At 31.2% G+C, this 13,615-nt stretch overlaps 1 protein-coding gene across 1 annotated transcript; it reads left to right on the forward strand.

Moving 5' to 3' along the window:
* Positions 1-9,106: 9,106 nt before the first annotated feature.
* On the forward strand, positions 9,107-10,704 carry NAC2 (NAC domain containing protein 2). Its single transcript, XM_012986753.2, has 3 exons — positions 9,107-9,570; positions 9,726-10,036; positions 10,138-10,704. The coding sequence occupies exons 1-3, from the start codon at positions 9,387-9,389 to the stop codon at positions 10,648-10,650; spliced, it is 1,008 nt and encodes a 335-aa protein (XP_012842207.2). The 5' UTR covers positions 9,107-9,386; the 3' UTR covers positions 10,651-10,704.
* Positions 10,705-13,615: the final 2,911 nt, after the last annotated feature.

Here is a 13,615-nt window from a genome sequence, read left to right on the forward strand (position 1 = left end):
GTTTTATAATTATTTTTTGTTCATCAATGGATTATTCAAGAATGTCTCTCAAAAAATGATATCATGAAATACATGTCAACAAATTTATTTGTATATAAAAACTGTCTATGAGATGCTACAAACACTGAATGATTTTGTACCGCGAGGTGCTTAAATATACACATGAATGTGAATACAAATAATCAAGGTTGTAAAAATCGGTAATCGGGTCCGAGTCGGTGGTCAGGCACCGACTCACGATTAATCGGTGCGGCGGTGATTAATCGGTGATAAATCGGAAATAAATCGGTTTTTAAAATTTAATATAATATATTTCTAAATATTATTTATAAATACTCCAAACATATATAAAAATATATTTTAACATAGTTATATCTCCATCATGTATATATCCTAATAACATATATAATAAAAGTTTAATAATCATAAGATCATAATACATAAATATCCTTATAAAATATAAATAAAAAAATAATTTTTTTGAATTTACGTTTATTCTTGAACATTCATGGCATACATCATTAGTTTTTTAACAATAACAATTAACATAAACAAAATAAGGCATAAACTCACATTTTCTTTTATTAAAATCCAACTTTTATTTTGAATTAAAAAAAAAATACCGATTTTTAACCGATTTTTGACCAATTTTTGCCACCGAGTTTGACCCGCCTTAAAGGTTTGACCGCCTCAGACCGCCTCGGACCGCCTCAGACCGCCTAAAACCGCCTCACAGGCAAAAAACCGATTTTTCAAACCTTTACACTAAAATCGTAAAGGTTTTGGACCGCCTCCGCCTCGGAGACCGATTAATCGGCCGCCTCGGCCGATTTTTAGAACACTGCAAATAATCACCCACTACTCATATATACACATGAATGTGTGTATGTTTTATTATGTATAGATCTGTGGTATAAGATCACTCATGTATTTTACTGGATATAATATCTACAAAAATTTGAAATAAAAACAATTGTAACTTGTACCCAATATATTAAACGTTATACAAATTATATTAACAATGCATATATTTTATATGATCATATATTCATGTTGTTCATCAATGGCTTAATATTGGACATGAAAAGTAGACGCCAGCATTTTTTGTTAAAAATATATTATCTTGAAAAAAATAATAATGGGTCTTTTAAGAAGTATTAGTATTATAATATGTGTGCTGGCTACCGCTCTAACCCAATGGTATTTCACACGTGCTATAAAAAACAATTAGAAGATAATTAAATAATTTGGTAAGATATTTCCATCTTTTTTAGAAATGTGACACAGTCCTAGTTCTTTATTTTCGGCGCAGATAAAAGGATCACAACTTAAAATGACGATACGACTTTAATAAACAATTTACAAATTAAACCACACATATTATTTAATATTTATTCCGTTGTTCTATCTTCATCTTTATTGCTCCATCTATTTCTAATTAACTGTTACTTTAGGGAATTTTTCTAGTTTCATATTAAATGTCACTTTATAATTCCAATAGTGTATTTATTACTGTTTTCTCAATTATGTCCTTTAGTTATTAATATTAATTAGTTGAAATATAATTAATTACATGGGCATTTCAGTCATATTATAAGTCTTTTTCTAAAACTCACACATATTATATGCTGAACGAAATGAAGGTTATGTAACCTAAAACATCAATTATTTTGGAGATGAGTCACTAGCATAAATACTTTTAAGGATGGAGATGAGTCACTAGCATCGTACGGAGCATTCGTTGAAGATAGCCTACGTATTATCTGCTCATTTTCCTTATGTGATTTTCATTTTGTCAAAAGAGAGGGCAATTGTTTAGCCCATGCTTTAGCTAGTCAAGGTTTATTTATTTCCTCTGAAGGAGCTTCTCTCCCTTCAAACATTGAATATTTTGCTTAATAAATTATTCTAGTTTATCTCAAAAAAAAAAAAATCAATTATTTTGGAACAGAGGAAGTATTTCCTTCCATTTGACTTTGACTTACTCTTTTTTTTGATAATTAGACTTTGACTTACTCATAAGTCATAACCTTCATTTTCTTCATCATATAATAACGAGATCATGCTCCCGCCAATTTTGAAAATACTTGCAAAACAAAAATAAAATAATAAAATAAAATTTATAGATAAGTTGGCCCACTGGGCTGAAAATGTTATGACACACTTCTAAAATTATTTTCCTAGCCCAATTCTTTAATGAAGGCAAATATTTTATTTTATTTATTTTCCATGATGAATAGCGTAAGCATATATATAAGAGGGGCATCAATTCATGTGACAAAATTTCAACAAAATGATAAATGTCTGGATAGCAATTGAGATAACGTTGTTCCCTTCTTTCCATTTTTGTACATGCAGTAAGATCTTTTCACTGATTTTGGTCCCTGCTAATCAATTCTCATTATCATAATTAGTATGAAATTTAAAAAAATAAAAAAATAAAGAATCGAATAATTGGCAGGTATTAATTGGTAGGTATCGAGTATCGACGACTCAAAATCAAATCACGGGAATTAATTAAAGTGAAAAAAAAAATGCGCATTATTTACTAATTAATGGTTGGTTGGAGGTAGACTAATTAATCAATTAGCATCTTAATTAATTAAATATTCTGACCTAGCTCTAGCTATGAAAGCAGCTTCAATGGCTGATGATGATGATAAGCACCTTAGTGGAGTATTACTGTGTGTTTAATTTAATTTTAACTCTTTAATTTAATTTTAACTTTTTAATGGAATGAGAGAGGGAATTCTGTCTTGGTGTACAAAAATGGCAAGTGATTTGAGGGTGATTAGCAACAGGTTGGCCACTAGTGAAAGCTGTGTTTGGGATGTGATTAATTAAATCTTAGGAATCTTAATCCTGGATTAAGGAAAAGCACTTAAACTACTATAATTCGTAAATGTAAGTACTGTTTGTAATAAATGCCGAATTTAATTGAGTGATATCAGCAATTTTTCCAATTTAGAGAAAAATGAGATCAATTAGGTTTGACTGTTTGAGATATGGTGCATGCCAACTAATTGCATGACTTGTGACATCGTGAGTTAATATGGACAAATTAAAGTTCAATGCATCAAAACCTTTATTTAATTTATTTTAATAAAGAAACTCGCAACCAATTATATAAGTGCACTAGATAAATATACGGTACTCTCATATAATAGTTTGCAAGTCATACAGTACTCTCGTATAATAACTTGCAAGCCATACGATAAACGTAAACTACATTAGAATCATCTGTGATAAATTGAACCTAGCGACCGTTAGTAATGAAATTTAGACAAAACCCATCTCCCGGAACCGACAAATTGCAATCCTTATATATTATGAATAGTAAGGAAAAAAAAAGGAAAAAAAAAAGGGAAAAAAAATAGTTATCAATTAATGCAATTTTGGTAATATAAAGTGACAAATAATGTGTAATATAAACATTTCTCCGAAAACAACTTATGTGAATTGAATAGAGTATCATTTTAGCAGTTTAATGCTAACTATTTATTTTTGCGCGAATTTTAAATCCTCGTTTGGTAATTATAAAATACATAGATGCAGTATTTTTTGATTGCTTTTTTTTTTTTTGTCAACAAAAAAACTTTTGAATGAGTCTTTTTTTTTAATGTGTAACTAAACCTTTAAATAACAAATAATTTGGCACAAAGAAAATACATATAAAAGCGTATACTTGAACATAAATTAGTCTTATTTTGTGAACAAATACATTGAAGCCTATTATATTATATATCCGTACAAGTAAAATATTTACCACATCAGCTATGGCCTATGTTAGTGTATAATTTGAAATATAATTCAAATTTAGTAGTTTGATCAAACTCATGTGTCTTAGCTATGATAAAATTCCGACAGAGATGGAGATTTTTAGAACAAGTGGAGTTCAACAAGCTGGCTAGCGTGTTACCCTATTTATGTACGTATATTATATACATACAGAATATAATCTAAAAATCACAAGAAGACATTTTCTTGTAATATTATGATAAATAAAATATACTATAATTTTGAATTAGACAATTTAGATTGTGTATCCATCATCCTATTGATTGGAGTTGATGAAATTCGTTAGCCTGAGTTCGACGACAGTTGTCTACGGGTATATACGCCTTTCCTATCACCAATTGATTTTAGAACAACTGCTAGTTCGTGCGGTCCTATAAAATTAATAAAACAATCTCGAAAAAAAAAAAAAAAAACATAAAACAAGTGAATATTTGTAGGCTTAATATAAGTTGTACAAAAAATCTAAGTACTATTATATGTTACTACTATATATGTCTGTACGTACGTCCTTAATGATACATATATACTACATACAATTATCTTCCAAATTGAAAAAGGATTGAAGAAAAATAAAAACAAAATAATAATAAAAAATATTGTTTCCTGATTTGTTATGTTCAACGTTGCAATATCAGAAACGTAACCTAGGAACGCCAATTTGATATGCAGTGACAACGACGCTTCCATAAAATGATAACTACTAAATAAATAATATCTTCATCAGTGTGAAAACAAGCTAGGGTTAGGTTATCCAGCACGTGCATGGAATCATCATGCAACAATATAATATAAATTATAATATAATTATAATAATATTTTTGACTTGTGTGTGTTGCCAAACAATATATATATAATATAATATAAGTAATGATTGCGTGAGAGAGATGGATAATAATGTGAAACGGATTTGAATAAATAAAATCACATGTGAAGGGGAAAGCGGGTCATGCAAATAGCGAGTTTGCCTGAATTTTGTTATGAGAGTTTTTTTTAGCGCTATTCCTTGTGCCCGCAATTTCTGCCCCATATATCTTACCTACCTATTCTTTCATTTAATTATAGTTTGGTTTATCTTATATCTCTCAATAATAATCATCATGTATGTTATGTATGCATGCATGTGTGTATGTATGTATGTATGTATGTAAAAGAAACCCCTAAAAAAGTTATCTTCCTAATTTATCCAAAAAAGTGTCCAATTTTTTTTCCAGGGGTGCTGCTCCTTAACTCCCGAAAATTTATTTTAAGTCCACGCTGTACTAACTACGTACCTGCCTGGACTCGCATGAATGCAAATTAAAGTATATCACACCGAGTGACGGACTAGAATATTGTATTACTATATTGAATTTGAACAATAATAAATACATATAATCGTAAAATAGTGTAGATTCTTGAGAAATAACGAATCCAAAGCCTATGGATCGGACAATATAGGCGAGGCGAACACATGAGTAATAATTATACGGTCGGTCCTGGAAAATAAAATTAGATAATGAAGGGTTGCACTTTTGGAGCATATATATATAAATAAAGTCACGAGGGGCATGGTATCAAAGTACAATATAATACACACATAACATAACTACACATGCTAGTTATAGAGTTTGAAATAAAAATAAACACAAAAAGGGGAAGTTAGGTTTGCTTTGAACAAGAAACCGATTGATACCCTATTTTTCACAAGTCTTTAAAAAGAGACTTTGGCTTACATGCATCCTTGTGCATCCCACATGCATTGCATGCACTCAACATCATTCTTAACCTCCCATATTATATATATATATATATATATATATATATATATATATATATATATATATACTAACTTTTTTTTCCATTTATTATCATGTCATCCTTCCATATATACATTCGTGCAGACACACACACATATATATGTATATATGTGGTGAAGTAAACACATGATTGTTGAATGTAGTAAACCTAATTAATCTTTTATATTGTCTTATTAGACTACTTTAATTTATTTTAATTTGTTCCTAGGAAAAAAAATATTTAATTAGTAATCATTATGTATATGTACACCGTACCTTGTTATATGGCTATTAAAACAAACCCTAAGAAGTAAAAACCGATCGAGATCGGGAAATTATTTGGCGCTCCAATTCGTATTAATATAGATAAGTTGTGTTAGTGATCATCGCAAAAGAGCTAGCTATAACATATTAATAACTAAGAATCATATATGATAATAGGCTAGTTCATTTCAAGGGGTCTAATCGATCTTTTTGATAAACAAACCAACCGTTCGTCATTAATTTTCAGAGAAAAACTCCATATATGTGTATATATATGAATAATATCATGAGCTATTATTTACTAGCTTCCTAATTGGTATATATATATATTGGAAGATGCTACATCTTATGGTTTGAAAAAGATGTGTGCCTCACAATTAACATATGTGATTGTTGACGTGTAATGTAAAAAATGACGACATACACTAAATTATGTCAAATTTTTAAATTTACTTTTCTTTTCATTTTATTACGTAATCGTTTAAAATAAAATTAATTCTAAGTACTTTCAAGCTAATAATTTGGTATATAAAATTCAATGACATAAATGTTTATATTCCACAATAGTCGAGACACTAGCGTAGTATATATGCCAGACCCTTCTATCATTAATAATTATCGAAGTCAGGATTTCAAGTCTGAGGGCCGAATGCATTAAAAAAAATCCGAAGGGAGACCGTCAATGTTGTATACACAATTTATTTATATTTTATATAAATTAATAGAGATATGAGAAATGTTCGAGGACGCGGCCCAGCTGCCACTGAATATAATAACTACTAAAGTCTATTTTTTACTAATTATACAATTGATTGCAACATTGATTGTCACTTATGGACAATAGGGCCCAATTGAATATGAAATTAGGATGTTGCCATAATGCCCAATAATCAGATTTCTATTTCAGAAGGTAATTAGGTTAAAAATTATTCACAATTAGATGTAATTTATTTAATAATTTCGAACTCAAAGAGCGCGCGCCTGTGTCGAAGCTACAACCAATGAACTTCATCAAATATATTTTCAGTATATGTTTTTACATTTTATACACCTGAATATATATATATATGTCTGTGAGATCTATGATTCAAAATCACCCGATAAATCTTATGAGTGATGGATCTATAAAATCGTGAGTGTAAACAAAAATAAATAATAATATATAATAATAATAAAAAAAAAATAGACAATATGATTTGACTCTGAATAGGACTTGGTAGATGATGAAACCAGCAATGGACCCCACCCACCGTGTGTTATATTAGTATACAAAAGATTCTTTTCCGTCACACATTTGCTTTTACACTATACTACTATGTAAAATCTTAGGTTTAATTGTGTACGTTCATTTAATTGACACCAGATGTTTGTTAATCGTTGATGAGATTAAATAACCACTCACGTAGTATATATACCTTTTTTACATGAGTGTGTATGATTATACGTAGGTCTACGGGTTAATAATAACCTGGTGATAATAACGCGGTGTAGCCTTCCATTAATATAGGTCATTTAATATGGTTGGTTATAACTTTTTTTATAATAAGATAAATCAATAAAAATTAAAAAGGTTTCTAGGATCCTCTTGAGCATTTAAAAGTACGATGAATGTATTAAAACATTATCAAACACTTTTAAATTTTTTTAAATAGCTTATAAGCTCTTAAAGAGATTATAAGTTGTTTTTAAGTGCTTTTAATTAGTTTAGTCAGCCTCCCTCTTAATTCAAATAGTTGTGTTTGTGTAATTGTGATGTGTAATACATGTCATTAAGTCGCAATTATTATTTAGTTATCGATTCCATTCCTTCAAATCCACACATAAAAAAAATGAGCAGAATAATATCATCATCTAGTATTCAACCTGTCATTTTTTGCTTGGCCCTTTTCCACATTTTACATCCGAATTAAAAAAATATATATATATATATATATATATATATATATATATATATATATATATATATATATATATATATATATATATATATATATATATATACGCGATCAATGTATTGCTAAAATTATTAGAATTGATTATTTGACTTTGAAAATATTATTTCACACTAGAAATCGTGTATGAGAGTTAGATGCTACATCTGTACCTGATTATTTATATTGGGTGGATTTCAATCGTTGATCTGATTAAATAACGATCAACAAGTACACATATACATGGATGTGTGTGTGATTAATTATGTGTAAATTAACGGTTCAAATTCATATATTATAAATAACCAGGTGTAACATTTAATTATTCTAGTTTGTCGGCTGAAAAGTTTACTTAGTACTTAACAATGAGGTAAATTAATATAAAAATTAAAAAGAAAAGAAAGAAAATGAACATCAAAAATTCAACTAGCCACTTTAATTTTTATAAACCAAATAAACAATAAATAATATCCAAATGATATTATTAATTCTAATAGAATCATAAAGCAAAAATCCCAACTACCAGTATTATTTGGATTGGACCAATCCTAGTACCATGATTATCTTTTTTTGTCTTGTATAGTTCGAAACTTAGGTAGAGAAAATTGTATTTAAAATTTAAATTCGATTTTTTTTAAAATTGTTTTTCAATTTCAAAATTAAATTTTATTACCTCAAACCTAATCTTTTCTCTAGAAGTAACTGTCCACTTAAATTAACTATCTAAAAAACTAATGCGGAATTTCTTAAATAACTATTATATAATTCTTATGGTTAAAAAAAATCTAAATACAGTATTGATTAAGTACGTAATTATAAAATGTTCAAAGCAATTAGGGGCTAAATGACGGTAGCTTTCAAAGTGATTAGCATAACAAAGACGGTGACACACAGGAACCAGTCTATACATACACACACACATACACACACCCATTTTCACCCACACTTATCTCCCTCCGTCTTATCACTCCCACCCATTTTCCCCATGTTGCCCTCGTGGTCCCCCCAACATAAAAAATCCCCCCGCCACGTGTCGCCCTCCCATTCGCCTCAAAACCACGCGCGTGTCGTTTTACTAATCGCCTAATTTTTAGGCTCTCTTATCGCCCCCCTAATTTCGTGTCATCAACCAAGCGCTTAATCAGTTATAATCTCCGTAATACTAAAACGCCGTCGACTCATGAGTAGTACACGCGGCGCGATCTGATTGGCTGGTGGAGATGCTACGCGAAATTGTACGTAGCCCATAGTATTTTGTACATCGAGACACAGGCTCGTATATACCGTATATAAAAAAGAGAGATTGTGGGCATTAGCCAACTCCCCAACAAATAAACATTTTCAGCTTATTTGATTTTTTTCTCTTTTTTCCCCCTCTCTCTCTCTCTCTCTCTCTCTCTCTCTCTCTCTCTCTCTCTCTCTCTCTCTCTCTCTCTCTCTCTCTCTCTCTCTCTCTCTCTCTCTCTCTCTCTCTCTCTCTCTCTCTCTCTCTCTCTCTCTCTCTCTCTTAATTATACCATGCTCTTCTTCTCCGACCAACTTCCGACACGCCTCGTTACAATCCTCAGGTAAACAATATATTATTTAGAAATAAATAAAAAAAGAATTATATATATATATGGAGAGCACCGATTCCTCCACCGGGTCGCAGAAGCCGCAGCTGCCGCCGGGGTTCCGCTTCCACCCCACCGACGAAGAACTGGTGGTGCACTACCTGAAGAAGAAGGCGGCCTCCGCCCCTCTCCCTGTTTCTATCATAGCTGAAGTTGATCTCTACAAATTCGATCCTTGGGAACTCCCAGGTATTATTTGGTATTTATTATTATTATTATTATTATTATTATTATTATTATTATTATTTAAATAGAATTTTGTTCACAATTCTATTAATTTAAAGAGGTTTAACTGTATCAATATTTTTGATCAGAAAATAATATTGAATTAATTTAAATTACAGCCAAGTCAATATTCGGAGAGCAAGAGTGGTATTTCTTCAGTCCAAGAGACAGGAAATACCCGAACGGAGCCCGGCCGAACCGGGCGGCTACCTCCGGCTACTGGAAGGCCACTGGAACCGACAAGCCGGTGATGACCGCCGGAGGAACACAGAAGGTTGGGGTTAAGAAGGCGCTGGTTTTTTATGGCGGGAAGCCGCCGAAAGGAATCAAAACGAACTGGATCATGCACGAGTACAGACTCACCGACAACAAACCCCCCAATATGAAACCTCCCGGCTGTGACGTCACCAATAAAAAGGCTTCCTTACGGGTAATAATTACTGATCCGTGACAATCTACATATATTTTTTCGTCAATCCGAGGTTGGTAAATTAAATAATAATAATTTTTTTTTTTGCTGTAATTAAACAGCTGGATGATTGGGTGTTGTGTCGGATATATAAGAAGAACAACGCGCAGAGGCCGGTGGATCAAGAAAGAGATGACGGACATGACGTCATCATGGGCTCGTTCAAGGCGGGTTTGCCGGCGGCGATGGCCGTCGGAGAACAACAGAGGTTTCTGGAGAACGACCACAGCAGCTTCTACGAAGGGATGATGAGCGGCGGCGGCGATCATCATTTGAAGTTACAGCATCATCAGTTCCCGTTATTGGTTTCCTCCGCCGCCGCAGACCCTAATAGTATCCTCGCCGGAAAGAGGGCTCTGCCGGGTTTGTACTGGAACGATGACGGCGGCGGTGGGAGCGCCAGCTCACCTCCGACGAAAAGATTCCTCACTGAGAGCTGCGATGGCAGCATCGTCAGCCAGCTGCCGCAAACTCCGGCGACTCTGCAGCAGCATCAAACAATGCTGGGTGCTCTCGGAGATGGGGTTTTCCGGCAGCAACAGTATCAGATCTCCGGCATGAATTGGTACGCCTGATTTATTAGTGATGATGAAATATTAACTATTATTTGCTTGGATGTATCTATATATATATATATATATATATATATATATATATATATATATATATATATATATATTATGGGGATTTCAGATTTTGCTAGGGGGGAGAATTATAAATTATACGTACACAAGGATTTCGCAGGTGATATATCATAAATATACAGATGAGACCGTATATATAATAATGTCTTTTTTATTTATTATTATTATTATTAATGTTGTTATAGTACTATAGAAAATCTTGTATAATTTGTTCATCTTTGTGTGTAGGCATCAATTGTAGTGTATGAAATCAGATTATAGAAACTAAATCATTTTCTCCTGGAATACAGTAAATTAATATATTAGTGATTTGCTATTAGTTACAAAGCATGCAAAAATATTATTACCTCTTATTTCAATTTAATTAATTAATATCAGAATTTTCTTAGTATTTCTGTCTGTGTGTGTGTGTGTCTATATATATATATATGATGTGTTCATCTTGATTATATATAATAAATATATATCAGCAAAGACAACACAGAAAACCCTAAACTAAAATCTTAACATGTACTCTCTCTCTCTCTCTCTCTCTCTCTCTCTCTCTCTCTCTCTCTCTCTCTCTCTCTCTCTCTCTCTCTCATATACATAAATTCGCATGTGCATGTAATAAGTTTCTGGGGATGACACAATCTGCTTTCAATCGACATGTAACAGATTTCTCCTAGTGACGGTTGCACCATACATATATAAAGTTGACATCTTTCTCAACACTTTCGATTCGTTTAAATTTTCGGTTCGTAATAGCAATTGACGAAAAGTAATGTTCGATTTTTCCAAATGTTGAGGGGTAGATCGATCCATTCAGTTGTTAAATTCGTTCTTGCAGAATTATATCCAAAAGCAGATAAATAGTTCCATGCTTTAAAAGTGTGTGTTCGAATAATTCTTATGATATTCCACTATATAATAAGAATATTGTAATTAGATATTCAGTAAATTTCATATTTAAGAATTTCAGCTTATTATCAAGTACTACACACTTGATATCTTGATGAGCAATTTATAAATTTATGGGCTCCATTGAGTATAGGTGTACACAATTTTTTTAATTTTTTTTCCCTGAAAAAAATTGATTTAATTATTTAATTTATTTCAAACAGTTAACTGATGTGGGTGTCAATATTACAAATAGTATTTCAAGTAATTATAATTAATCTCGTCCTTATTAGCTAATTACCAGTTAACACGCATCTGTCTTGATCAAAAAGTATACATCCCAAATTAACCGTTGCTGCATTATTAATTCACATGCCATCATTTCTTGGTGATTTCGAAAAGTAAGCCAGACATGGTAAAACATCTTTCGATCTACAAAAAGCATATATTCTCAAATAATTAAGGGGTAATAATTTAATTTTTTATTTTAAAAAAGAAAAAAGAAAAAAGAAAAGGGTTTAGCCCTTATCTTAATTTGGTCTTAATGACAGCTTTCATTTCCATCATCTTCTTGATTTAATATCCAGAAATTAACAGTGTGGTGTGGGTGTCATTTTCTTGAATTTCTTGAAAAGAAATGACCTAAATTAAATATAAATCAATGCAATTTTGACAACAAAGAAGGGTTCTCTTTCATGAATTAGGGACCATCCTCTCTGTTCATCGAAAGGAATCATTATCTTTTAACCACACAAATTTATTATCCTTAACCACATTTTATTTCTATTTAAGGAAATGGTACAAATCAGCTTTTAATACTGATTTTCCTTTTCATTAGTGCTTAACATGCTATAGGAATATATAGATTAATTATGGGCGTACTTAGATGTTACGTATGCACCTTACACTTGGTGGATTTCAACTGTAGTCTATAGATATATATACACATAATCGCACACATCTATATATATGAGTGTTTAATAGATGGTTATTTAATCAGATTTACGGTTAAACTGCTCCCAGCATAAATAATCGAGTACTGTAGCATCTAACTCCCCGATTATGGTTATGGTGATCGATTGATTCTGCAAATATCTTTAGTAGTGTCCATGCTGAAAAAAGGGGTTTGGTTAGAACCCCTATTTCATTTTATTTTTTTATATTATGTGAACTTATGTATAGGATTTAATTAAGATGGTTCGTTCAGTTTCATATTAGAGTCGTCGTTTAAGCCTTTTACACACTAGTTCAGAAAAGCTATTAAATAGCTTTGATATTATTTTCACTTTACTTCATATATATGATAAAGTTAAATAAAATATTTTGCTACATTTTCTAAAATTACACTTTATATATGAAACGGAGGGAGTATGTATTATTGCACTTCATATGTACTAGTTGGTATTTGATTGATGTGTTCGTAAGGACTACATATATGCAGACGTAAGTTGACATTCGTATAACAAAATCGATACTTTTGAAAAATGCCACGAAATTGTAGGAGAAATAAGATATTAATAACTTAAATTCAAAAGGGTTTTTAATTTGATCAAAATTATTTACTAAATAAAATTGGTCCATGGAATTTCCTATCTGATCTTGATCGAGGATTATGGAACAATCACGACTTTGGATGATTAATTAATCGTGGACTGATTATGATTTTGGGAGGCTGGGGTAGGGTGGCTAATAATAATTGAATAAATTTAGTAATATAGGGGAATTGATCATAAAATTAACTTGATATTATTACCAAATTTTCAGTCCACATGATGCCATTGTAGGGGCACCTTAGAAACGTGACTCTGCATGCAGCTAACGATAAATATTCATAGACTCGTAGTTTAGGGTAATTGTCGATGTGATTATATGTGTTTATAAATAATATGTTGGAAATGTACTTTTGTAATCATTGATCTTCATATACTTATTGAAAGGTATGATATTATCTTAACATACAAAGTACATGGCATTGAAAAACTATATATTTATATATATTATATATATATATAGGCCC

This window comes from Erythranthe guttata, chromosome 13 (assembly GCF_056151865.1).
Source record: "Erythranthe guttata isolate IM_541 chromosome 13, IM_541, whole genome shotgun sequence".
Lineage (NCBI taxonomy): Eukaryota > Viridiplantae > Streptophyta > Magnoliopsida > Lamiales > Phrymaceae > Erythranthe > Erythranthe guttata.